Source organism: Argentina anserina, chromosome 3 (assembly GCF_933775445.1).
Source record: "Argentina anserina chromosome 3, drPotAnse1.1, whole genome shotgun sequence".
NCBI lineage: Eukaryota > Viridiplantae > Streptophyta > Magnoliopsida > Rosales > Rosaceae > Argentina > Argentina anserina.
Genome location: NC_065874.1, coordinates 29,539,006 through 29,560,186, shown reverse-complemented (window position 1 = coordinate 29,560,186; position 21,181 = coordinate 29,539,006). Strand labels below are relative to the sequence as shown.

Here is a 21,181-nt window from a genome sequence, read left to right as displayed (position 1 = left end):
GACAAGAGTACCAGTTCTTTTTTTTATATTTTTTTATGTCAAAATTCTTTATTTTTCTTGAAAGGGAATTTCCCCATGAATCTGCAGTGTATCAGACTATTAATATGTTTCAACAATTATGAATGATACCTTATTGAACATTCTGGTCTCTATCATTCGTCAATAAAACTTCAATTGAATAGGAATCTTATTTCAGATTATTACATTGAAACTGATAGAGGGCGTTCCTTCACCTCTATAAGATTTGTGAGCAATTCTAGCAGTTTCAAGTTTGTGAAGCGATCAGTATGATCATTACATTAGTCATTATTCGAGCTGAAGTGCAGTCCATGGTTGTATTTTAGTCTCATGCTCATAGTCATAGTGTCACAACTCAGAGTCTAGTGTTTATGTTGTGTTAAAAAAAAACCTGATGCTATTAATTGGACTTTACTTATTCAAATTTAACTTGGCCATCTACCACAGCCATGTCCTGCCTACTCATGACTAGCGCGTGCACATATTGATACACAATAAGTATCTAAAGAATGGTATTTGCATCGCTTGGAACAAGAATGGCAGTTCTTTAATTTCTTGGATGATTTCTACTTTGAATCTGAAATGCACTAAAATAAATATCCTGGCCTCTATTATTCAAACATCAGCTAGAGGAAAATAAAGAACCCTAAGTGGGTTCTGGACTTGTGGGTATGTAATCATCGCAGAGTTTCCCTTAGGCCATAGACTTTAGACTCGAGAACCGTTTAGAACCGTCGGAACCGTATCGAAATAGTTGATTCGATTTGATTCAAAAATAAATAAATTACCAACTCTAGAGGAACCGCACCGAAACAACCGGTTCAATTATGGTTCTTATTTTGAAAATAATTTTAGAACCGATTCCTCACAACTATATAAGAAAAAACCATAAAAGAAACATTTTTTGTCGCCGCCTCCCTCATTACTTTCTTTTCTTTACCTCTTAGACTCTCACTAATCACAATATAAACTAAAAACCCTATTCTTTTTGCCATACGCTCTCACTTCTTCACTTTTTATGTTCATTTGTCTCACTTCCTCTATTATTCTCTTACTCCTTAAAATCCAAATTGTCCTAGGTTTGCATTTTCTTTTTTATTTTATTTTAATAATTGAGTATGTTAATTGTTGATCATTGGGTAATTAGAGAGGTTGTTGAGGTTCTGTATTTGCATTTTGAAGTTGGTTTATTATATGGTTATTGTTTATGGCTTGGAGGTAAATAAATATTACATTGAATTTTTAAAATCGTAAAAACTCGAAAACAGATCCGATATTTGTCAATTCAGGTTCCTTCCGATTTTAGAAGTAATTGGTGCTAAATCCGGATCGTTATTTCTTTTCCGATTCTGGTTCTAGGAAAAAATCATTAGTTTGGAACCGATCCCAAACCTAGTTTCCATGGTATCAAAGGAAAATGAATTTTTTTTTTCAAAACTAGTTTTTATAACACATTCTTTTTATTTATTGTTATATATGAATTCATAAATCCAGGATTCCAGGTTAAGGGTGCTTGAGTACTATAAGCTATTTCCCCCATGTTTACCCAAAATAATACATGTGCTTAATTTCTGATGGCCAGTTTCAGCTAAAAAACCAACTCATATCTTCATCACAATTAGAAACAGCATTTTATGGGTACTATGTATAGAACTCTTTTTTTTTGGTGAGAAATGATTATTTCATTAATCATGAGACAACCCAAATTACAACAGCTGCAAATGCGAAACGGAAAATACAACGAACAGCATCAATCTCCAACTTGATCAATGTAGAAGGAGTGAAACGAGACTCATGGCCCGCTAATCTATGAGCCCCACAACCGAATACAATAAAGCAATAAATACAACTAATCCACTGCACCAACAACCTATGCTTGCAAGCGTGTCGTCGTCGTTGCAGTAAGCAGCACCAAGGTAGTGAGCAGTACTAAATTAGAACAAAGTTGTCCGAATAACTGATGCCAAACATATCCAAATACACAAAGCATATAGAAACACACCACCGAGAGGTAGAACACACTTGAATCAGTACCGTACAATTCCCCATCATAACCCAAGCCGTGAGATAATTGTGGCTGACGAAAGAGAACCGAGAACAAGAACAAGAACCAAGAACCAGTACGTTAACATGTACTACCAGTTAGTACATGGCAAGACCTCAAACCACTAATTATTGCTGGAAGTTGCTATCTGCACTGTCAAAGTGAGCAAGCTTCAAAGGTCTCTCTAGCAGTTCGAAGTTTGTGAAGGGCATCCCTCAAGCTAATGCGTCCATCAGGAGATGCCGAGGTGCAAGAGAGCCCAACCTCGATAACTGAGGTCAGACAGTTCAGTTCTTTAGAGATCGGATTTGGCCTTCGTCGTGCTGACAATGTAACAACTTACAGTCCAGTACTTGTGCAATGTTGTCGGGAAAAGATGACTGCACCCATTGAACGAGGTTAACATCTCCTGTGAAGTCTTCATCCGTTGGACCTTTTCCAGTAAACAGCTCCAACAACATTACCCCAAAACTGTATGCATCTCCAGCGGTGGAGGGTTTTTGTCCAAAGCCATATTCTACATTGTTAAGAAACAATTAACCATATTGTTATAGTAGCTTACAAGATGCCATTATTCTGAGGAAGCGAATAACACCGTCTTAATTGTTCAATAACTCATTAAGTACTTGAATAAGAAAACTGCTAGCTAGCTCATTGTTAATTACTAATAACCTGGGGGTATGTATCCTATGGAACCCTTGAGGACATTGGTGGAGCCAATAGAATGCTGATCTGATTCTTCTATCAGCAACTTTGCCAGCCCAAAATCTCCAGTCTTTGCAGTCATGTCTTCGTCCACAAGAATGTTGCTTGGCTTTAAATCACAGTGAGCCACTGGAACTTCACAGTCATTATGGAGGTAATCCAATCCGCAAGCAACATCAATTGCCATATTTAATCTCTCCACGATGCTTAAACCGTTTCCATCTGCATGTGTTCTTTTGCCCTTAATCCAATCTTCCAAGCTCCCATTACTCATATATTCATAAACCAAAGCCAGAAACTCCATGTTTTTAGAGTCTAAGCTTGAGCAGGAGGTGATCAGTTTGACAAGATTCCGGTGTCTCACACTCCTTAAAGCGTTACACTCTGACAAGAAGCTTTTCCAAGACGCTGTTGGTCTTATATCAAGCACCTTGACTGCAACTTCAATTCCTTGGTCTCTAAGAAACCCTTTATACACAGAACCAAAGCTCCCTCTTCCAACCAAATTTTCCTGGTTGAAATTCCCTGTTGAACGACGGAGTTCTTCATACGATACCATTTGATGCTGCCCTTTTACTAGTAAGTCACACTTCCTGCAATTTTTGCTTTACGGTCTTTTCCTTTTTTGGCATAGACCAAGCCCAGCGTAACAAATATTGTTGCTAACACAACAGTAATGACCAAAGCTCGTACTATTATTCTGCTACTATTCTTCTTCCCACATGGAAATTTGAGGCAAATTTTTGGGTTGCCTTCCAGATGAACAGCAGTGAAATTTTTAACAAACACTCCACCATTAGGAAGCACTCCTTCTAAGTGATTAAATGACAGATTCAAATATTGAAGCGCGAGTAGGTCTTGAAAATTCTCTGGGATGGAGCTGGAAAGCTGGTTTGAGGAAAGGTCTAGAGACTCAAGGCCTCTCAATTCGCCTAGATCATTGGGAATAGGACCTGAAAATCTATTTCTTGACATCAACAATCTCTCCAAGCTTTTACACTTTCCTAATGATCCCGGGATATCTCCAGATAAACCATTGTCAGAGAGGTCTATAGTGACAAGGCTTACTAAGGATCCAATTTTTGAAGGCAAAGGTCCAGTAAGAAAGTTTTTGGACAGATTGAGGATGGTGCTTAAACTTGGGAGGTTTAGAGTGTCACCGGAAATGGTTCCGTTGAGCTGATTGTTTGATAAGTCCATGGAAACCAGACTCTGGAAGTTTGAAAAAGAAGAGGGTATTTGGCCAACAAAGTGATTACCAGATAAATCAATCTTGTTCAACTTTTTGAGATTTCCCAAGGAGTTTGGAATGTGACCAGACATTTCATTTCCAGCTAAACTAAGCATTTGCATGTTTTTCCATTGGCCTATCTCAGTGGGAATTTCACCAGATATAGAATTGTAGCTCACATTAAACAAAGTTAAACCACTAAGACGACCAACTGAGGCAGGAATATTACCGTAGATCCGATTCCCTCCCATGTACAAAATAGAGAGAACCTTCGAGAGATTGCCAAGTGAATCTGGAATGACTCCCTCTAACTGATTGTCGTCGATAGCCAGATAGTGCAGGTTGGTGCTGTTCGCCAATGAAGTGATAAAACTGAGACCATCACTGCCGTTACTAACAATCCGATTGAAGCCAATGTTGTACGTTTCAAGGTCTGGCAAGTTTCCTAGCCCTGGTGGGACTGTTCCTTCCAGAAAATTGTTTGACATCCGAATTGATCGAATCTTGGTGATATTGTGCAAAGAAGCAGGAATTTTCCCTGTCATTAGATTGAAGCAGTTGCGGTAGTATAGAATATTTGGAAGAGTCTGATCAATATCTTTGGGAATCTCACCCCAAAGTTGATTAGAAGCAACAGTAATCAGTACCAATGAAGATATGTTGTATATGGTGGGAGCAACAGTCCCATTGAACTTGTTACCAGAGAGATTAAGTTCCGTGAGACTGTTAAGTAGACCTGTAATAACCCGAATTTTTAGAAACTAAATGTCGAGTATTTTTTAAGTGTTAAACTTGTGAAATTAATTCAAGACGACAATTGGAGGTTTGCGACATTTCAAAACAAAAACGGAAACGTTCTCGGATCGTTTAATTAGAAAACGTAACGTTACCGCAACGTATAGATCGACTTTTATTCCGTCACTCGGTTGCAAAAACTTCCTTCACGAAAGTCGTAGAGCTCATCGATACGAATTCGTGGACACGTCATGCGTTCGAATCGGACGTCGGATGCAAAAGTTATTAACGTCGGAAGTTCGTTTCCGATTTTGGAAATAGTATAAAAGGAAAGAGAGGAGATTAAAAATCAGAAAATCAGATTTTTTCTAAAAATCAGATCGGGGTACTGTTCACCCGAGCTCGGGTACTGTTCACCCGACCCAAAAACCTTCTCCGGCCGATTTCTCCACCATCCGACGTCGCCTCGTGTCGTGCCACCTATCAAACTGACGGGCTCGACGAGCTCCATCTTTTGGGCTACGCCTTGCACTCCGGCGACAACCACACACGGCGTAGAAACCGCCGGAAGTTACTGTTGTGGCGGTGCCGCCTCCTCCGGCCACCATGGCTCAAGATTCTTGGGGGGTTTTGCTTGTCTCAGTCCCAGCAACATTCCCACAAAAGGAATCGAGCCAAATCGAAGTGTAAGTACCCGAATCAAAATTTCAATTTCTAGGGTTTGTGAATAGTGCCGATTTTATGTTCTTCGTTGTTTGGACTGTTTAGACTCGGATTTAGACCTTGGTGTCAACTAGGAAGTTGTTGGAAATGTTGTTTAGGTTGTGGTGGTGAAATTTGGTGATGATTGGTGGCGGTCGGTGAACAGTAACGCCGAGTGAATAGTGACTATGAATAGTAACTCCGCATGAATAGTGATCTGTAACAGTAACTGTGAATCGTGATCTGTGAATAGTGATCTGTAACAGTAAAATGTGAATAGTGATCTGTAACAGTAAATGTGAACAATGGCGTGTAAAAACAGTACTATGAACAGTGTTTTGGTAAAACAGTACTGTGTACAGTGGTTTAGTAAAAACAGTGATTAGTAACATGAACAGTGTTCCCGTGAACAATGTTTTATGAACAACATTTAGCTGTGCTGAACTCGTCACCTGATATTTTAAGTATCATTTTCTAAGCATTTATCGTGCTATTAGGTGACTGACGAAACGAGTGAGGAAATTACTTTCAGGGTCGTGGAAGTTGCACGCAGGAAAGAAGGTGAGTAAAATCTCACTTATTTACGAATCTACCCTTGCGGTGATTCCAAGATTTTTGCAAGAGTTTTTAATATTGAATTACGACACGTATACAATATAGTGGATTACGTATATATCGTATAAATGGTAATAAGTACATATATATATAGTTTGCTATATTATATACTGTTATGAATTCATTGGAATTGGTCATTTTGAATGACGAGAATTAAATGTTGAGCATGTGATGTGATTTTTGTACAATATGAGGTGTGATTATTGTACGTGGTTTTAACATGAGTTTGTTAAAATGTTTTGTCTTCAGACGAGTTTTTGTCTTCGGACGTGTTTATGAAATATGACATGTATACGATATAATGGATTATATATATATTGTATAAATGGTAAATATGTACATATATATATAGTTTGCTATATAATATACTGTTATGATTTTATCGTGATTTATGTCATTTCGATGACGAGATTTAAATATCGAGCATGTGATTTTAATTTGTAAAATATGATGTGAGATTATTGTACGTGATTTTAACATTGAGTTTGTTAAAATGTTGATTTGTCTTCGGACATGATTTTTGGTACAATATGATGTGAGATTATTGTACGTGATTTTAACATTGAGATTGTTAAAATGTTGATTTGTCTTCGGACATGATTTTTGGTACAATATGATGTGAGATTATTGTACGTGATTTTTAACATTGAGATTGTTAAAATGTTGATTTGTCTTCGGACGTGATTGGTACAATATGATGTGAGATTATTGTACGTGTTTGGCAAGTCGGAACCTAGCCTTTGACCGGGCGAAAGTTACGATACAGTTAGAGCTCTAGTCTGTCTGCCTTAGTACTGCATGTGAGGTAACGGGTGGTTATCTGCTCATGGGTACTCAGATTGTTTTGGATGTTGGGTAGCGGGTGGCTATCCAACGTCGGCGGTGTATTACGAGAGGGGTAACAGATGTGTACCAGCGTTCTTGGTACCCGTAATATAAATGCATTTGGGTAACCAGAAGGGTTACTTAATTTCTCATGAGCGTTTTATTTCATATTTCTTTGGGACAACCAGATGGGCCGTCCACTGACTCATGAGTGCATTTATATTTGTTTGATTTGTGAATTTTCGTATATATTGATATGCGAGTTATATATTTTCATTTTACTCATACGAGCTGTAAAGCTTACCGGGTTTGTGTTTACAATCCCGGTGCACCAATTCGATGGTGTAGTGGATAACTCCGCAGGTGTGGATTAGCGGGAATTGACGGACCACTCAGAGGACTTGAAGTTATTTATCTCCAGCTTATGTGAGGATTTTGTGTGACTATCTTGTGAGGTTGTTGTGAGGATTATACATTTCCATTTGTTATAATGTTGAATTATAATTTGGTTATAATAATCGGTTTGACTGAGTTGTATTTTGAACTCAGAGATGATCCGCTGTGGCATTTTAAATGATTTCGATTTCATCGAGATTGTTTGGTGTTTAACGACTTTGAAATTTTGAGTTTTTAAGCTTGAAATTTTGGGGTCGTTACAAGACCCAACTCACTAGGTATGATTCCACCGAGGCTATTTGTGCCCAAGTTCAAGTTTGTGAGCGTGGATGAGAGGTTGCTTATGGATGAAGGAAGAGAACCAAAGAAATTATTTGGTGCCAGATCCAAGACTCGAAGTTTTCTTATGCCGAACATCTTCTCAGGGAGCCTTTCTGTTATGTTGTTCCCCGCCAAGTCGAGTATTTCTAGTGCAGTCAAGTGGCTCATGTTAGAAGGTAGTGGACCTTGTATGGTGTTGGAGCTCAGGTTCAGAGATCTCAAGCGGAAAAGGTTAACAACTTGAGTTGGAATAGCTCCTGTCAACTTGTTGTTTTGAAGTTGAAGGGAACGGAGGAAGGATAAGTTACCGATGTGAGAGCTTATGGACCCTGTAAATATTATATTACAATGTCAACAAAAATAATTACGATAGATTTAAAAGTAAAAATATATCTGATATGGGACAATACCTGTAAGTCCCAAGCCTGAAAGATCAAGACCAACAACTCTCTGATTCTGATTATGCTTTCTGCAAACAACTCCAGTCCAATTGCTGCACGGTGATGAGTTCTGGTCCCACATTAAAGACGGAGGGGCATTGATCAAGGCCTCCTTGAATGAGATCAGTGCCTGTTTGTCTGTTTTAATGCTTGGAATTATAGCAAACCCTTCGCTCAGAAATGATACGCATATAAGAAGAGCTGACATAGATAACTGAGGACACAGTATTGTATGCAAGCGGATATCCATGCTTATTGCAGATTACACCGGAAGAAGTTAAAAAACTGAACACAAAAATACAGAAGCTTTTCTGGTTTTCTTCTTGATGAAAAATAAAATTACAACTCTAAGCTATATAAATGAAAGATACTTCATCACACCCATACTTCTCATACAAGCACATGCCTATCCTTTATGTATGATTGATAATCATGTGCTTAGGCGGCTTAGCCAAAAATGAATTCCCCCCATGCGCGCTTTGAACGCCCAAAACCACATGCATTGGTTCTGGCAATAAATAACTAGCTAATATGAAAATGTGAAATAAACCTTAATTAGGTTCAATTCAACTTGAAGGTAACCCTCTTGTGCATATAACATATAATAACCTCCATATAATAATCTTTTGTACTTGTACTCTATCAATGTAAAATAGTGTTGCAGTATGTGTTGCTCTATGTTGGTTGGCATACTATATCCTGTCCACCAATCCACCTCGGCATGCTTACTTGTTGTGGGGAGTTTTGCTTGGCTCAAAGTATGTGGTACAAGCTTCTACTTCTCACATGGGCTGCTACAAGAATTTAGGCTGCACGGAATCGGGTACAGGTGCGCAGAAGTGAAACGTTTGGAAACGCGGAAGCGTTTTTTTAAATTTTTTTTAGAAAGCGGGTATGTTTTAGAAACGTCGAAATAAAAATTATAATAAATATATATATAAATTATACAAAAAAATAAACATAATAACAAATTTTTAGTTTAAGTAACTTAAAATCTCAAATAACTTAAATAACTTAGTGTTCTACATTCGAAATAACACAAATATAATGGGAGATCTAAGTATGAACAAGAGGGAGGGAGGGTCGGCAACTCAGCGGGAGGTCGAAAGTATGTCGAAATGAGTCATTTGACTCGACGAAAATAGATCTAACCCTTCATTTTTTAAGAAAAAAAAACATAAAAAACCTTATTTTATCGGAAACTCGCGTTTCCACCGCGTTTCCAAAATACATTTTTCTGGAAACACGTTTCCGGGCGTTTCCGTCGCAGTTCCGTAATGGTTCCGCTTCGAAAGCACGGAAACGAACATTCCCCCGCGTTTCCGTGCTTCCTAGACAAGAACATTTCAAACGGCTGGTTATCATATGTGGCTGACTTATGCCTATGCCTTGCTATTCAAATTTAACTTGGCTATCTCCTACAGCCATGTCCTGCCTACTCATGAGTCATGACTAGCGTGTGCACATATTGATACACAATAAGTATCTAAAAGAATGGTCTTTGCATTGGTTGGAAGTGACTTGGAACAAGAATGGCAGTTCTTTTATTTCTTGGATGATTTCTCATTTGAATGTGAAATGCACTGAATTAATGATATCGCAAGTTAGGACTGACCTTTCCTCATCAACATCTCGGCCTCTATTATTCAAACATCACCTAGTGGAAAATAAAGAAACAAGTGGGTTGTGGGAATGTAATCATTGCAGAGTTTCCATGGAATTAAAGGAAAAGGAATTTTGTTTTCAAGACCAGTTTTTATTTCACATTCTTAAAAACAAAAGAGTTATATATGAATTCATAAATCCAGGATTATGACTTCTTGAGTATTATAAGCTATTTCCCCCCTTGTTTACCCAATATCATACATGTGCTCAATTTCTGATGGCCAGTTTCAGCTAAAAACCAGATCGTATGTTCATCACATATAGAAGTAGCATTTACTGGGTACTATGTATGGACAGGTATTATTACATCAGTTATTTATACACTATCAGTCTTAACATGTACTACCAGTTGGTACAAGGTAATCGGTAAGGCCTTGCTGAAAGTTACACTCTGCAGTCTACACTGTCAAAATGAGCAAGCTTCAAAAAGGTGTCTCTAGCAGTTTGAAGTTTGTGAAGGGCATCCCTCAAGCTAATGCGTCCATCAGGAGATGCCGAGGTGCAAGAGAGCCCAACCTCGATAACTGAGGTCAGACAATTCAGTTCTTCTGAGATGGGATTTGAGCCTTTGTCGTGCTGACAATGTAACAACTTACAGTCCAGTACTTGTGCAATGTTGTGGGGAAAAGATGACTGCACCCACTGAACGAGGTTAAGATCTCCTGTGAAGTCTTCATCCGTTGGACTTTTTCCAGTAAACAGCTCCAACAACATTACCCCAAAACTGTATGCATCTCCAGCGGTGGAGGGTTTTTGTCCAAAACCATATTCTGCATTGTTAAGAAACAATTAACCATATTGTTATAGTAGCTTATAAGATGATATTATTCTGAGGAAGCGAATAACATCGTCTTAATTGTTCAATAACTCATGAAGTACTTGAATAAGGAAACTACTAGCTAGCTCATTGTTAATTACTAACCTGGGGGTATGTATCCTATGGAACCCTTGAGGACATTGGTGGAGCCAATAGAATGTTGATCTGATTCTTCTATCAGCAACTTTGCCAGCCCAAAATCTCCAATCTTTGCAGTCATGTCCTCGTCCACAAGAATGTTACTTGGCTTTAAATCACAGTGAGCCACTGGAACTTCACAGTCATTATGGAGGTAATCCAATCCGCAAGCAACATCAATTGCCATATTTAATCTCTCCACAATGCTTAAACCATTTCGATCTGCATTTGTTCTTTTGCCCTTAATCCAATCTTCCAAGCTCCCATTACTCATATATTCATAAACCAAAGCCAGAAACTCCATGTTTTTAGAGTCTAAGCTTGAGCAGGAGGTGATCAGTTTGACAAGATTCCGGTGTCTCACACTCCTTAGAGCGTTACACTCTGACAAGAAGCTTTTCCAAGACCCTGTTGGTCTTATATCAAGCACCTTGACTGCAACTTCAATTCCTTGGTCTCTAAGAAACCCTTTATATACAGAACCAAAGCTCCCTCTTCCAACCAAATTTCCCGGGTTGAAATTCTCTGTTGAGCGACGGAGTTCTTCATACGATACCATTTGATGCTGCCCTTTTACTAGTAAGTCATCACTTCCTGCAATTTTTGCTTTACGGTCTTTTCCTTTTTTGGCATAGACCAAGCCCAGCGTAACACATATTGTTGCTAACACAACAGTAATGACCAAAACTGGTACTATTATTCTGCTAATATTCTTCTTCGCACATGGAAATTTGAGGCAAATTTTTGGGTTGCCTTCCAGATGAACAGCAGTGAAATTTTTAACAAACACTCCACCATTGGGAGTCACTCCTTCTAAGTGATTAAATGATAGATTCAAGTATTGAAGAGCGAGTAGGTCTTGAAAATTCTCTGGGATGGAGCTGGAAAGCTGGTTTGAGGAAAGGTCTAGAAACTCAAGGCCTCTCAATTCGCCTAGACCATTAGGAATAGGACCTGAAAATCTATTTCTTGACATCAACAATCTCTCCAAGCTTTTACACTTTCCTAGTGATCCCGGGATATCTCCAGATAAACCATTATCAGAAAGGTCTATAGTGACAAGGCTTACTAAAGATCCAATTTCTGAAGGCAAATGTCCAGTAAGAAAGTTTTTGGACAGATTGAGGATGGTGCTTAAAGTAGGGAGGTTTAGAGTCTCACCGGAAATGGTTCCATTGAGCTGATTGTTTGATAAGTCCATGGAAAGCAGACTCTGAAAGTTTGAAAAAGAAGAGGGTATTTGGCCAACAAAGTGATTACCAGATAAATCAATCTCGTTCAACTTTTTGAGATTTCCCAAGGAGTTTGGAATGTGACCAGCCATTTCATTTCCAGCTAAAGTAAGCACTTGCATGTTTTTCAATTGGCCTATCTCAGTGGGAATTTCACCAGATATAGAATTGTAGCTCACATTAAACAAAGTTAAACCACTAAGACGACCAACTGAGGCAGGAATATTACCGTAAATCCGATTCCCTCCCATGTACAAAATAGAGAGAACCTTCGAGAGATTGCCAAGTGAATCTGGAATGACTCCCTCTAATTGATTGTCGTCGATCGCCAGAAATTGCAGGTTGGTGCTGTTCGCCAATGAAGTGATAAAACTGAGACCATCACTGCCGTTGCTAACAATCCGATTGAAGCCAATGTTGTACATTTCAAGGTCTGGCAAGTTTCCTAGCCCTGGTGGGACTGTTCCTTCAAGAAAATTGTTTGACATCCGAATTGATCGAATCTTGGTGATATTGTGCAAAGAAGCAGGAATCTTCCCTGTCATTAGATTGAAGCAGTTCCGGTAGTATAGAATATTTGGAAGTGTTTGATCAATATCTTTGGGAATCTCACCCCAAAGTTGATTTGAAGCAACAGTAAACAAAACCAATGAAGTGATGTTGTATATGGAGGGAGCAACAGTCCCAGTGAACTTGTTACCAGAGAGATCAAGTTCCTTGAGACTATTAAGCAGACCCACCTCACTAGGTATGATCCCACTGAGGCTATTTGTACCCAAGTTCAAATATGTGAGCGTGGATGAGAGGTTGCTTATGGATGGAGAAAGAGAACCAAAGAAATGATTTCGTGCAAGATTCAAGACTCGAAGTTTACTTAAGCCGAACAACTTCTCAGGGAGCCTTTCTGTTATGTTGTTCCCCGCCAAGTCGAGTATTTCTAGTGCAGTCAAGTGGCTCATGTTAGAAGGTAGTGGACCTTGTATGGTGTTGGAGCTCAGGTTCAGAGATCTCAAGCGGAAAAGGTTAACAACTTGAGTTGGAATAGCTCCTGTCAACTTGTTGTTTTGAAGTTGAAGGGAACGGAGGAAGGATAAGTTACCAATGTGAGAGCTTATGGACCCTGTAAATATTATATTACAATGTCAACAAAAATAATTACGATAGATATAAAAAGTAAAAGCATATCTAGTATAGGATCATACCTGTAAGTCCCAAGCCTGAAAGATCAAGACCAACAACTCTCTGATTCTGATCATGCTTTCTGCAAACAACTCCAGTCCAATTGCTGCAAGGTGATGTATTCTGGTCCCAGATTAAAGACGGAGGGGCATTAATCAAGGCCTCCTTGAATGAGATCAGTGCCTCTTTGTCTGTGTTGATGCTTGGAATTATAGCAAACCCTACGCTCAGAAATAGAAGAAGAGCTAACATAGATAACTGAAGACGCAGTATTGTATGCAAGTTGAAATCCATGGTTACTGAAGATTACACCGGAATAAAGCTTACTTTGTTTCTTTGTTTTGAACAATATATGTTCGGAATTTATAAGAGAGATTTGGTCAAGTATGATATTCTGTGTTTTTTGTTGACTAGTAGTCTGGACTGGGATTTAATTTTTTCCTGATAGGTCCCAATGTCAAACAAGAAAAGTGATGGGAGTGTTTGAAAGAGTCTGAGTTGCTAGATGTGCGGTGGGAAGGTAGAGACAATTAATGGTGCTTTGAGAATATGAGTGTAATCGAGACTTGGTCTAGCATAAATTCAGGACTAAAAACTCAAAATGATACATGAAGTATCGTGAAAGATATTTTTTGGTACTTACGAATTTTTGTTACTCGAAATGATATCTGAGTTATTGTACTGTTACCCAATATGGTACATCCGTTAGTTTCTCCATTAATTTGATGTTGTAACATGTATTTAGAAGGATAAAATGGTCTATACACAATTATTTTTTTATTTCCTATCTCTTTTCCTCCAAAATTCTCACAAATTCACCAAATTGATTGAAAATTTGTTGGACTTCATAAATTATACCTATATTATTTGCAAATTTATTTACAATATTTTTTTTATAAAATTTGTAATTTTAAGAGGAAAATCAACTCTTGTATCACAAAACATAACACAAGTTTTAGTATATATATTTGTTTAGTAATAATAATAAAATTAATTTTAAAATTATTATTTTTCCTATTACTTACAGTAAAACCTCTATAAATTAATAGTCTCGGGATTGATAAAATTTATTAATTTAGCGATATATTACTATATCAACAAATTAATAATTTATTAATTTATTGATTAATTTATAACTTATTAATTTATCAAGGTATAATAAATATTTTGTTTCATTTTATTGTAAAGAAAAAAGTTTTTACTTACATTGTTTAATTTATTATGTATACCTTATTAGATATACTATTTTTTATGTATTACATTATTCAAAATATTATAATGTTTGATGATGATTATATTAATTAATTTTTTAATGAAATCCTCATAAATTTAAAATTTATTATATAAATTATGACACTAATAATTTATATATTCGATGAGGTCTAGCTAAATAAATTCTTGAATTTCTATTATCTTATACATTTAGTGAATTATTAATTTAGCACGTTGGCTCCGAGTAGAGACCGGAAAATGTTTTATTTTAACGAGGTTATTAATTAATCGGGTATTATTTAACAAGGTTTTACAATATTTGATAAAAAACTCTAAATACATGTCACGTCATCAATTTAACGGAGAAACTAACGGATGTACTATATTGGGTAACGGTGTAATAGTTCAAGTACCATTTCGGATAACAAAAATTCGTAGGTACCAAAAAATACATTTCACGATACTTCAGATATCATTTTGGATTTATACTCTAAATCCAGTGCTGAAGTATGAACGAGAAGAATGCATGCGCTTCTAGCTGGGTGCGTGTTAGGAATTAATGTTGCCATAGAGCTGAGCCTGTTTGACACGCAGGGCCGGCCCTGTTGACACGGTAGACATGATCGCATGATTGATTTAATTGATGCTGGCTAGGTCTTCAAAATGGAACATCGATCATCAACTCTTTGGTATAATCAAAGGTGGTGCCTGGTTGTTCACGTCTTCTGGGTGGTGGAGTCGCGGTGTTGTATGTTGTTGAGCCGTGGCGGCAGGGGAATGTGCTTGCGTCGGTCATGACCAGAGTCACAGTGTCGTGTAGTATCCGACGTTTCATGCTCAGTACCCTCTCTAAAGCTGGGCTGGGCTAAAGTCTTAGCCCCAAGATAAATGGGCTGCTGCATACCATATATTCGGCCTGCATGCTTCCATCAATTGTATCCTTCAAAAGAAGATAAAAGTTTACGTAAGATCATTATTGGTTTGGGACAGAATCTTACATCAAATTACTCATCCACTGATCCACGGCTTCATTCAACCTCTATTTCACTTTCCCTGCTTCTACATACATCTACGTTCATGGAGAACATTCCAATAGCAAATTGGCAATACCAGCAGCGATGAGCACGTACGTAGTTCTACGTACACTTGAAAGGCTTGGTGGTTTAGCTTTAACTGTTTAACTAACGGGTAATAATTCCACTAGGACCACCTCCATGGGACATCTCCCCGTACTATTTTATGTATCATCAACGAAACCAAAGCTAGCTTCCTCTACTGCAGTATCTGCAGCAGCAGGGCACTTAATTTAATGAGTTCAGGCAGTGATGGGGTTCTCATTTCTTTATATTTCAGCAGCCACATTTTAAGACTTTCAATCAAAACGTAAATTACTGTGTTCATTCCACAACGAAGCTTTTACTACCTAAAGCAAAGCAGGGAGAAACCGATAACAATGAAGGGTACGTCGCTGCAGGAGAGCTAGTAATTATGCGCGCGTCAGGTGTTATCCTGTTCATAGTTCTATAGTATGCTATATGCCGAAACATTTTTATATTACTCTGCACTTCTGCAGTAAGCTAGTTCTTGTCCTCCTTACCATCTACCAACGCGTGCACGAAAATCGATCACTTAGTTACGAACATATTTTTCGCTTCTAACAATCTAACAACATGCAATTAACTTCCATATTGCAATTCCTGCCCGGTGGTAGGACTTTGAATATATGGTATTGATCGATGTCGATCGCGGGACTCTTATCTATTGCAGCCATTGTATATCGATCTTAACCTAATTAATGACGATCGATATGAACCGGCCTGTTTGGCTGTTTCAGTTTTTAATTTGTCTATTATATGTATGCATGTAGGAAAGCTATTAATATGTACGTGTATAAATGGATATCTCCTATGACACCTGAGCGTGATTTGCATGATCTGTCTCGTACATGAACAAGAAGGATGTGTAAGATGTCAATGGTGATCGATGTGAGGGTACAGAAGTGGAATATTTATATAATTTCCGCAGATTTGTTATAATCTTTAGGGTTATAGTGCATGATTGATTACTTTAATTAGTCAGGTATTTTATTTTAGGCGGATTAACTATGCTTCTTCTCAAGTCTCAACTCATATCAGGCTGCTAATGTACATGTAGTACAGTTGAACTACGATCATCGAAAAAAGTCAATGTTGTACTAGAAAGAGAAAAAATGAAACTAATTGATCATGTTGTTTAATTAAAATGTTTGTAAGTAGCCAATAATAGTAGACAAGTCTATCAGAAACTATTATTGGGTTGAGATATAGGAACTTCATCGATCAAACTGATCATCCATGGCTTTCATTTATATCATCAAGACTCTCAAGTCAACATCGCTCTCCCCATGTGTTCTTCTACTCCTACAACTACTCCTAGTTAATGGTCATAGCGGCCATGATGACGGTAGCAGCAGCGACGAGCACGTAGATCTGCATTCGAAAAGTTTGGTGCTGGTGAAAGTATGGTGTTTGATCATTTTATTCGTGTCCACCTTCATTGGTGGTATCTCTCCATATTTTTATCGATGGAATGAAAACTTTCTTCTCTTGGGAACTCAATTTGCGGGTGGCGTTTTTCTCGGTACCTCTTTGATGCACTTCTTGAGCGATTCAAATGAGACATTCCGAGACCTTACCGCCAAGGCGTACCCTTTTGCATTCATGCTAGCTTCGGCTGGTTATATGCTAACAATGTTTGGCGATTGCGTGGTGATGTATGTGACGAGGTCAAGCGAAACAGAAGCTAGAGTTGAAGTGGAGGAGGAAAGGGTTGACGAGGAGCATGGGAGCAAGGAAGTTCCAATTGGACATGGAGTCAACCCAGTTTTCTTGCAGACAACTAATTCTATAGGAGACACCATACTTCTTATTCTTGCCCTGTGTTTCCATTCAATTTTTGAGGGTATTGCCGTTGGAGTTGCAGGTACTTTTGGACCAAGTAATTTCAGTTTTCTAGCATCATATTCTTTTCTTTTGTTTGTTACATCATAGGAGATAGATTGACTGATCTGATATTCTGATAAACTTGATCTCCATCCTCCTTGATTACTTGGACTCACTTCAAGAGCTTACTTGCATCTTACTCCACAGATCAGGATTACATGTCTATATGCCTACTAATAGTTTTTTTCTGTATCTATTGTGTATCTCTGATCGGGTTAGGTTTTTCTAATTTGAATGTAAGGTTCAATCAAAATTCATATGCACTTGAGTTTTATTTTTTCTTGGGTAATCCGATAGATGCATGAATCACTTAGTTCTTATAAGGATCATCGCCACCAAAAGTCAGTCCATGTGTTTGTGACATTGCAGATACAAAGGCCGATGCATGGAGGAACCTATGGACGATATCATTACACAAGATTTTTGCAGCCATTGCAATGGGAATTGCATTACTGAGGATGCTACCAAAGAGAGCATTTCTGTTAACTGCGGCCTACTCTTTTGCTTTTGCTGTTTCTAGTCCCATTGGAGTAGGCATAGGGATTGCCATTAACGCAACTACTCAAGGAGCTGTAGCTGATTGGATCTATGCGATTTCCATGGCGCTTGCTTGTGGGGTTTTCGTCTATGTTGCAATCAACCATCTCATTGCCAAAGGGTTTACACCACAAACCAAATGTTACTTTGACACTCCAGCTTTCAAATTTCTTGCCGTGCTTCTTGGAGTGGGAGTCATGGCAGTTGTTATGATATGGGATTAGTTCCAATTAATTATTAGTTAGAACAAATTTGGTTGTGTTGCGTTTGTGAAAAAATAAGTATATTCCGATATAAGTTTGCACTTTATGAATTTTATTACCTTCTTTAATAAGGGTGTGATGATTAATTATCCGCGTTTTAGAAACGTATTAGTACGTACACATGGACCATGAAATGAAATATATCATCAGAACATTACGGGGGTGATTTAATTTGCCTATTGACCTGATTGCTTATAATTGTATATATCTTCATTTCTACTTCAATATATTGCTTAGGGCTCGATGATTCTATTAAACACCGTAGACTTGTACTCGATCTTCAATTGTTATTGGATGTTTATTTATGAATTGCAGTGTTTGGCAATTGCAAGAACATGATCTTTCCATCCCCAATCATGCATGCATGAATTAAAATAGAAAATGGAAAAGATGGATAACCAAATCCATGCATGCATATCAAGCTTTCCGGTTTGATCTTGTAGGAGGCGGGTGAAGCAGATCGAGAGTTTTCTTTGCAATGTGACTCGTTTCTATTTGGAAAAACAAATTATATCGACCCATATATATGTACTTAAATACGTTCTCTCAACGTGTCAATAAGTATGTTTTCCCTATGAAAACTTCCGCACTTGTAATGATAAAGTGATGATTAGCCATGGCGCCATGCACCGTATTGACTTTTGAGATAAGAAATTTTTAACGAAAACAAAACCTTCTATCTTAGCTTTAATTGAGGATATATAACGATATATGGAAAGAATCAGGGAAGTAATATCAAGGATTGAGAGATCAGCATATAGAGATTTGACAAATAGAACTGAGAGATTAGTTTTGATTACAGTCGTTATATATTTAGCTCGATTTATCATTTGGCGATTCTAGTCTTGTTTGTCAAATCTACGCTACAGCCGATTGGCCACATTATATTTCATAGGGTCAGTCTCTCCTTAATGGAGATGAGAAAACTATGTGATGATGTTCACATGAGTAAATCAAACACACATATTATTTTGGTGACTCATTAATTGATGAAGCTGATTTTGTTGAAACTTGGAACAATCTTTGTTGAAACTTAGAACAATCTTTATTGAAGGTAAGAAACAAAGCTACAACCTTAGGGAAGTAAGTGGCTGATTTGCTTGACAAAGAAAGAAGAATGCATTGATGAGCATGCCAACATTGAGCATGAATCAAGGAAGAAAATTGACTTTACTTCCATGCATGTTACATGCAAATGCATGAATTGCACAAAGATGTTTGCCTATATAAAGATATGAGAAATGGTGTACTAAACATAGAAGAACAATAAAGGAGAGATCATCTTGTGTGTGATCAAGAGTGAGAGATAGAGAGAAAACTCCAAGTAGAGAGTTTTGTGTGTGTAGCAAAATAAAATGTGTGAGAGTGTATCCCGTCAAGTGTGAGTCTTGAAATAGTGTTTCTTTCGGTGTAACTTTTCTTCGTATAGTGGAGGTTCTTTATTGTTGCTACCCGTGGACGTATGCACTTTGCCGAACCACGTTAAATCCCGGTGTTCTCTATCATTTTTATTTTCCGCTTGTGGGTGTGAGTTATTTCGATTTCTATTCTACAGTTCATTTTTTCGCATTCTCAAACAGTGGTATCAGAGCTCCTGGTTCTGACTGGGAGTTGCTAGAATGGAAGGATCACGAGTACCATGATCAGACTCAACCACTCCAACAAGATTACCTGGAAGTCGAGAATGGAGGATATTCTCTATTGCAAAGATTTGCATGAGTCGATTGAGGGAGACGATGCCAAGCCAAGTGAGATTTCATCAGCAATTTGGACGAAGTTGAACCGCAAATCTATCGTTCATATTCGTGAATGGATGGACGATAGTATGTTTCACCATGTTGCCAATGAAACTAGCGCGCATGAGCTTTGGTTGAAGCTGTAGTCCTTATTTGAGAAAAAGACTACTGTCAAGAAAGCTTTTCTCATTAAAGAGCTCGTCAACATGAAGTATCGGGGAGGCGTTCGAGTGACCAAACACCTCAACAACTTCCAAAGTGTACTCAATCAATTAGCCATGATGATCATGAAGATTGATGATGAGTTACAAGCGTTGCTGCTGCTCAGGTCGTTACCAGATAGCTGGGAGACATTTGTTGTTACTGTAAGTAACTCTGCTCCTAATGGTGTATTATCTATGAAAAATATTAAAGATAATATGTCGAACGAAGAAACAAGAAGTACTTCATCAAGTTTAGAAAATGGTCAATTCTTCGTTGCGGAAAGGAGAGGAAGGAGCAAGAGCAAGGACCCAGAGGTCACAAAAGAAGTATGAGCAAATCCAGAACAAGGTTTAGTGGAAAATGTTATCATTCTGGTCTTCCAGACCACATGAAGAAAAATTGTAACAAATTGAAGCGGAAATTTAAAGAAGCGAGAGAATACGTTACTCATCAACAAAATGAGGACATGAGCAATGTTGCTGCTACAGTTGTTGGCAAAGATGTCGCTAATTCCTGTTGCCAAAGGTAACTCTGTAATAACCCGAATTTTTTCGGAACTATTGATCGAGTTGTTTTCAATTTATAAAGTTTGTGAAATTCATTTAAAATGACAATTGGTGGTTTGCGACATTACGAAACGAAAACGGAAACTTTCTCGGAACGTTTATTTAGAAAACGTTACGTTTCCGTAACGTGAGTATTGACTTTTGTTCCATCGCTCGTTTGTGAAAACTTCCTTCACGAAAGTTGTAGAGCTCGTCGATACGAGTTCGTGGATGCATCACGTGTTCGAATCGGACGTCGGACGTGAAAGTTATTAACGTCGGAAGTTAGTTTCCGATTTTGAAAATGAGTATAAAGGGGAATTTTTCAGTTTAGGGTTTCCATATTTGGAAACCTCTCTCTCTATCTCTCTCTCTCTCTCTCTCTCTCTCTCTCTCTCTCTCTCTCTCTCCTCTCATCCGCCTCCCTCTCCTTCTCTCTCCCCGATTTCCCTCTCTCACCCTCCGAAAATTTCATCTCCGGCGATCTCCCTCTCCGGCAGTCCGTACCTCTCACCGCTGGGCTCTAGGGCATCGCAAGGACCTCCGCAGCAACCCTCGAGCTCGCCACCCCGTGCCTCGCCGCCGTGAAGTCGCACGAACGTCGCCAAGTTTCTGCAAATTTCCTCCGCCGTTGTCGAGC

General features: G+C 38.2%; 2 protein-coding genes and 1 pseudogene across 2 annotated transcripts; 1 reads left to right on the top strand and 2 right to left on the bottom strand.

Annotated features, from left to right (window-relative positions):
- Positions 1 to 1,123: 1,123 nt before the first annotated feature.
- On the bottom strand, positions 1,124 to 8,282 carry LOC126787443 (probable LRR receptor-like serine/threonine-protein kinase At3g47570; annotated as a pseudogene).
- Positions 8,283 to 9,862: 1,580 nt separating this feature from the next.
- On the bottom strand, positions 9,863 to 13,378 carry LOC126787673 (probable LRR receptor-like serine/threonine-protein kinase At3g47570). The gene is made up of 3 exons (XM_050513564.1): positions 13,087 to 13,378; positions 10,620 to 13,004; positions 9,863 to 10,467 (listed from the first exon to the last, which is right to left on the bottom strand). The coding sequence occupies exons 1-3, from the start codon at positions 13,355 to 13,357 to the stop codon at positions 10,082 to 10,084; spliced, it is 3,042 nt and encodes a 1,013-aa protein (XP_050369521.1). The 5' UTR covers positions 13,358 to 13,378; the 3' UTR covers positions 9,863 to 10,081.
- A 3,193-nt stretch (positions 13,379 to 16,571) lies between these two features.
- Positions 16,572 to 18,278, top strand: LOC126788219 (zinc transporter 2). The gene is made up of 2 exons (XM_050514191.1): positions 16,572 to 17,236; positions 17,626 to 18,278. Exons 1-2 carry the CDS (start codon positions 16,609 to 16,611, stop codon positions 18,015 to 18,017), a joined length of 1,020 nt encoding a protein of 339 aa, XP_050370148.1. The 5' UTR covers positions 16,572 to 16,608; the 3' UTR covers positions 18,018 to 18,278.
- Positions 18,279 to 21,181: the final 2,903 nt, after the last annotated feature.

What these genes read in the sequence shown, in the direction of transcription:
- LOC126787673 (XM_050513564.1), bottom strand. Translation starts at nt 13,357, where the DNA reads ATGGATTTCAACTTGCATACAATACTGCGTCTTCAGTTATCTATGTTA. An exon ending in TTCAGGCTTGGGACTTACAG is followed by an intron (nt 13,005 to 13,086) that starts GTATGATCCTAT and finishes TAATATTTACAG; the next exon opens with GGTCCATAAGCTCTCACATT. An exon ending in CATAGGATACATACCCCCAG is followed by an intron (nt 10,468 to 10,619) that starts GTTAGTAATTAA and finishes TTAACAATGCAG; the next exon opens with AATATGGTTTTGGACAAAAA.
- LOC126788219 (XM_050514191.1), top strand. Translation starts at nt 16,609, where the DNA reads ATGGCTTTCATTTATATCATCAAGACTCTCAAGTCAACATCGCTCTCC. An exon ending in TATTGCCGTTGGAGTTGCAG is followed by an intron (nt 17,237 to 17,625) that starts GTACTTTTGGAC and finishes GTGACATTGCAG; the next exon opens with ATACAAAGGCCGATGCATGG.